Source organism: Sardina pilchardus, chromosome 14 (genome assembly GCF_963854185.1).
Source record: "Sardina pilchardus chromosome 14, fSarPil1.1, whole genome shotgun sequence".
NCBI classification, from domain to species: domain Eukaryota; kingdom Metazoa; phylum Chordata; class Actinopteri; order Clupeiformes; family Clupeidae; genus Sardina; species Sardina pilchardus.
The window spans coordinates 15,832,893-15,839,114 of NC_085007.1; the positions used below are offsets into that span (position 1 = coordinate 15,832,893).

The 6,222-nt window shown below is 43.2% G+C and overlaps 1 protein-coding gene across 1 annotated transcript; it reads right to left on the bottom strand.

The window, feature by feature from the left end:
* Positions 1–724: 724 nt before the first annotated feature.
* Positions 725–2,727, bottom strand: LOC134101007 (la-related protein 6-like). Its single transcript, XM_062554542.1, has 3 exons — positions 2,643–2,727; positions 2,238–2,439; positions 725–2,074 (listed from the first exon to the last, which is right to left on the bottom strand). The coding sequence occupies exons 1-3, from the start codon at positions 2,666–2,668 to the stop codon at positions 971–973; spliced, it is 1,332 nt and encodes a 443-aa protein (XP_062410526.1). The 5' UTR covers positions 2,669–2,727; the 3' UTR covers positions 725–970.
* Positions 2,728–6,222: the final 3,495 nt, after the last annotated feature.

Genomic DNA, 6,222 nt, shown 5'->3' on the forward strand with positions numbered 1-6,222 from the left:
GCATGATTCACAGAACTCTACTTGAACATGCAGCTTTTTTTCCAGACAAATTGAGGCAGAGCACCTGCACCTGTTAGCTTATTGTTTCTCCACGCGGCTGATAACGCCGACCTGTTTCCAAGCATTTTGAGTTGAGTGGACTGACTCACACAGACGGGGACTTGTCATTTTACCCCTCAGACTGACAGCACAATGGATCACATTGCAACAAATTAATCGTGACCCTTAGATGCCGCTGACAACTTGCCAATTGAGTTATCATCTACTCAGGCCTTTGAAGCCGCTCGAGGAGAGAGAGGTGGCAGCCGCTATCATCAGTGAATAAGTGCAAGGGTTGTCATGGCGACTGACTCATAAACGCTTACAGTAACTTGGAGCCAGTAACTCAACCGAATCAGGACAACGGCCTCATCTCTTTATTTTTTTTTTATTGGAGGGGTGGGGGGGATGCTATAAATAAAACATGGGGCGAGCAGATAGGCTGCACCAACTTTTTAATTCAGAAAGAGAGTGAGAGGAAGTCGTGATACTGAAGAGAAAAACTTGTCTGTAAGAGGGATCCGTGTGGGAGTAGGCATTGTGAGCTGAGTTCCAAGTGGAGGGACGTTCATGGTCAGACAGACCAACATTCAACAGGAGGATCTGATGTCTGAACCACTACCACTTATTTTACGTGGATTGATTTCTATTAATATAGATCAGAGCTACCCACAAAATACACAAATATAATCTTTTATTGCGTATGGCAGACATTGAACAAGTACAGTACAATACATACAGTATACAGTCCATACATTCAAAGTGCAATTTATTGTATTAGCAAGGGAGTGTTGTACAGACAGCATGAAATTATTTATGTAACACCATCATAAATAGAATAAATTAGATACTTTCACTGAAACATTTTAATAATAAATAGCACGACAGCATGTTAACTCACCACATTTAGACATTCATGAAATCAGTTCATTTAAATTTTGAGTGGGTGATGAAACCTTCTTCTAGCCACAGTGAGGTGGAACCCACGAGTACCATCTGGACCATGGGGGAACCGAAGAACCCCATGGGGAACATTCGAGTCCCCATTTAAAGCCCTTTTAGCTGTTCCGATGCCCCGGTTCTGCCTGGCACAAATGTCCTCTGTTGAGGAGGAGTTGTTGGGGGTCTGTATGACTGCCAGCTTGCGTCGCTGCACCCATGGGCTGCCTGTGGGGGTGGAGGCTGGGTTGTCGGAGCACTGTTCTGGGCTCCTCCGTCTGCTCAGCTCCGGGCTGGTGTCTGGGCTGCCCCACATCTCCGAGAAGAGCAGAGGGGAGACCCTGGGTCCCGGGAGGGGCGCGTGGAGGACCCTGGGGCTGGAGCGAGGGCTGCCCCAGGGGCTGCTGCCAAAGCCCCCCACCACCTGGCCGCTGAAGAAGCGGGGCACGTGGAGGGGGGACGAGGAGGCGAACTCGGACTCCGAGGAGCTGTAGGCCGAGGAGTCCTCGGCTCGGGACTGGAGCTGCTCCATGCGCCGGTTGAGGATGGCCATGCCCTTACCTGACGTCCTCTCCTCCAAGGAGCCCACGGAGGACGCATCCTGATTCATCATCAGCTTCTTCTTCTTAGAGCTCCTGCCCACCAGGACTACCTTCACAGAGCTGTCGGTCTGAGTCAGCTCATGGTAAGCTTTCCCTGCCCCCTCCAGCTCCTCATACTCCACCAGAACACTCTCTTCTGTGGACAGCTCAGGGTACCTGTAACTGTATCTCTGGACCTCAGATGGAAGTTCTCTGCCTGGTCTGTTCACTCGCACAGTGCTGATGGCTCCAAAGGGTTCTAAAAGACTGATGGCTATTTCTATAGTGCTACGAGGGCGGGCGTCCGAACCATTGATTTGGTCAGCCGCATTTACTGATGCAGTTAGTGCAGAGACGTTCCAGATCAGCAGGACTTTGCTGGGCACTTGGGAGAGAACTGCGTCTGGCACCGGCTCTAATCGCCGGACTTTGTTTCCCTCCTCATTGACTTCAAGTTTGCTGGAACGGCGCAGGGCATAGGCTGTGGTACGCCAGTCTTTGGTCAGTTGTTTCATCTGAAAGAAATTTTAAAAAAATCACGTTTTCATGATGCTTAGCTTACTTGCTTAAAGATAAGATGATCCACCGACGCTCGTGCGCTGCATCTGCCTGCAGCGCACCTGTTACTGGTAACTTACAGAGTATGAAATAAGTAAAAAAGAAACTTAAAATACCCACCTTTTTGAAAGATGTGAGTAACTTTATGTTTACGTAGCCCATCTTGTTCCTCCTGACGTGTTTCAAAAGGAAAGCATCTTTGGCAAGATTCTCATCGGATAGATAATACTCTATCTGCTTCACCATCTTTTGAATGAGATCCTTGTCGGGAATAGTCCAGTCATCAATATCTATATCTTCATCATTTTCATTGAAAAAAGGCCTGCGGGAAAATGTTTACAATATTGATATGTATTATTTGTTTGGATACACAATCACTCAAGAAAAGAGTAGTTGACATTTACACACGCGACAATATTTGACTAAATTACGAACAGTTCATAATTATCAATTAAATAAATTAGTAGCCTAATACAGCTTGTAACTACAGTTATTAGTGAGACAGTTATAGTAATAACGACTCACTTGTCATCCCCATCCTGACAGTCCATTGTGTGTTTGCTGTTTCCCTCCCGTAAATTAATAGACTGGTCTCAACGTTATCAGTAGCCTAGGTACCAGAATGTCTGGGGAATCGCTGTCAGCTCGGTTATAAATTCTCTGCCTACTTTTGCGGAGAGGCTGGCATTCAAGCCTGCCCAATCAACGTTGAGGGGGTGACAGTGCGAAATATACGGAGGTATCACCATAAAAGGTTATATATCTGATTCTGCAGACTGGGTACTATTTTTATTTTCACTGAATGAGAGCTACTCCTACGCGTGTATTTATTCCAAATCGGTTTGCGCCAACGCAGGTGAGGCGGTCAAGGTTATCCTTTGCTTTGGCAAGGATTAATATCCCACTCAAGCTATAAATAAATGTTATTGTTAGAATTAATTGGTATTGATTAAGTAGCCTACAATGAATACTCATATCAGAAATGTGGGCATGAGTGATGTGCTAGACCTTCATGATGCACAGTATGAGCTGCCATGTAGCCTAATTCAAGTCCTTTTCCAGCAGAGGGAGCCTGCATGGCACTAGACCTCATAAAAGGGCAACTAGGGAAATGCTTTTTGTTTGTTTGTGTGTGTGTGAAAAGCTCTTCAGGGGCGTTTTAGTGGGAAATTGCACCTGTATGAATCATAGTCATACACTTAAAATGTGTATGCCACAATAATGTGGTAAAACATTGGTTCACATTATGCAAGTTTTACACACACTGGAAAGGATATGGCCAAGATTGAGTGATGGGTTTAATTGTAAATATTAATTTTGCATTAAAGCATGATCACTTCAAAAATACTGAATTTCAAGCATTTTGTCTTACATAATGTAAGCAAGGCATGCTATCAGTGCACACATTCATTCATACTTTGAAACCTCCCATGTTCTGTTTTGGTTGCACATCCTCCTTGTGGTACACCTTAATAACAAAGGCACTTAATTATTTGTGTCAACCTACCTGTCAAGTTGCATATCTTCCCTTGAGATGGAAACTTCTGACGCTGAAAACCCGCAATTTTTGGCCCTTTTTCTGAACTCTCAGCTAGAGAATGTACGGTATGTAGTCTCCTCTTAGCTACACAAAGGATGCTCTGTAATCATACAGATGGAGGGAAAGCGCCAACAACATGGCCGTCAAAATGTGTCCTCCTCTGAGGAACTTCATGGCCAAGGTGCATTATCAGTGTCAATCATAGCATGAATAATGATTTTTGAAGTCTCCTGTGTGCATTGATGCTCCTGTGTGCATATTTATGAATTCAACAATGTATATAAAAAGTACAACACAAAAGCTTAAGAATATGCTATTAAATAAATAAACAAACATCTGTTAAGACTAGAGATCCCTCCTCCAATGATCCCCATAAAAATCTAACGTAGTTATGTTGTCATTGTGATCGTGAATGTTTCTGCATCCTAAGATCAATTCAAAAAAACATCTACGCACTCTAAGGTTGTAAATGTTACTGCTTTCTGTGGTCATACATATAAGCACTAGGTCAAGTGAGCTGCCAGAGGCTACTTTTGGAGAATTTACGGAGAGGCTGTCTTCACATGTTTGATCCATGAGAGACAAAATCTGACATGATTAAACTTGCCATCTGAATATGTGATAAACCTCTAATGTGAGAGAGTACACATAAGGATACTATACTTTTCTCTGAGAAAATTTCATTATAGGAAATAATGGGAGTAAAATTTATATGGGCCAGAGTCTGCATTTTTAGTAAAGAAGCCAATAGTTTTATTCAGTAATATAGCTATATGTTTAAATCAATGTATGGTCTAATTGTACAAGTTAATCAATATTTCATAGCTAACCCGTAGCTTGTTTACGTCCATGGAGAAGTTGGAAGTTGAGAAAACAGTAAATTACAGGCCAGACCTCTACGGTAATTATAGCACAAGCCAGTGGCTTTGGTGGGAGGGGGTAGGGGGGTGTTTGTAGGGCTGAGAGGCACATCTGCAAAGCACAACCTTCAACCTCAAAAATGCTACAGCCCTGCACAGATAAGCCACACCTGCTAACTTTACACCAACATGTTTCATTAAAAGTACAACCTAATCTATGGTTTATTGGTTGATTGGCTGAAGTTAGTTAGTTGGTGCATGTTGAGGACCCCCTCGAAAACGAGATGCTCCATCTCAAGAATTTGAATTTGAAAGTTAGTTTGTCTTTAGTTAGTTTGTCTATAAGTTTAGGTTTTTGTGATTTCCATTGTATGCTTTGAATAATTTGGCCTACATGCCACTTTATGCAAATATAAGCCTATACAGTCAGCAGGGAAAAGTAACATAATTCACTGCATTCATGCATCACACACATTCCCAAGACATTACATTTCAATTTGATGCAGCCATGCCTCAAAAATGCCTAGAAGCTGCTCTTACATGGAAACGTGCCAGTCGAGTCCACACAGACTCGTCTACAGTGGCGCTGACTTCATGAACAGCAGTTACAACAGGGAGTGGTAAGGCAGCTCTGCTATAGGCTTACTGATCCTGCCTCAGGCCGACACAAAGCCTCAGCAAACAGTCGCTTGTTTACACCAAACCCCCCACCTTTGCCTTTCTGGTGTGGAGGCGTCCACGGCTTCTAGATTTATTGTACCTGTGAAAGAGCAGTTTGACCAGATCATAGTTTTGGTGCTGACAGGCCTCGAACAGAGTGTAAAAGGACAGCCACAGTGTAACTAGTGATTACTGTGGAGGTTGCTATGTGAAAGGCTACACTTGGTCACCACAACTATTTTTCTAAACGTAAACATCATGAGATAATCTCCACAGAAGCGAAATCACGGCCTCTTAAGATGACGATGGGGGATTAGGAAGTACATTGCATTGTTTGCATTACATACTGTAACTGTCATTTACCCAGTGACCCAGTGCTCACATATTAAATATTTGAAGGCCAAAGCATGCAAAAGGGTTAATTATAAAAAAATCAACTGACCCATGCATCAAAGTGATAGTTTACTGTAAACATTCCTGTTTACCATACTTTTAAAGACAAAGGTCTTTACACAGTCAAGGGTCATAAAACACAATCTGTGATACCGCCAAAAAAACCTAGTAAGAGGATAGCACTATTATGTCAATAATTGTTTTAACAATTGCCTGATTCTAGAATAATCAGTTTAGCTTGCTGTAGGCCAATATTCTTTAACAGGCATCATGTGTGGTCAGTGCAGTTGTGGATTCGGATTATGTCAGATGCTCACCTGACAGAACTGTTGAACTTTCTTCCTAGTCAGACAGGATGACATCAACCCTTTGGATATTTTGGTTTAGTGTCATTACTATCTTCCTGTCCAGCTCATTTCTCACTTTGCCGTTCCCTTCATCCCTAAATATTTTGCAATGTATGGCCACGCATACAGGTTACACAAGTGCTCACTCGGTGAAGGTGGTGTGGTCAGAGCAAGCAGAAATGCATGTTGGAATGTTGATGCAGGTTACCCCCCCTTTTCTTGTTTTGGTAGTTCTGTAGACCCAGCCCCTAGAATTGAGAGTTTGGAGAGCTGCCTATGGAATGCAGAAGATGGCTGAATTCTCT

What these genes read in the sequence shown, in the direction of transcription:
- LOC134101007 (XM_062554542.1), bottom strand. Translation starts at nt 2,668, where the DNA reads ATGGACTGTCAGGATGGGGATGACAA. An exon ending in TGTCAGGATGGGGATGACAA is followed by an intron (nt 2,440 to 2,642) that starts GTGAGTCGTTAT and finishes ATTTTCCCGCAG; the next exon opens with GCCTTTTTTCAATGAAAATG. An exon ending in TACTCACATCTTTCAAAAAG is followed by an intron (nt 2,075 to 2,237) that starts GTGGGTATTTTA and finishes AATTTCTTTCAG; the next exon opens with ATGAAACAACTGACCAAAGA.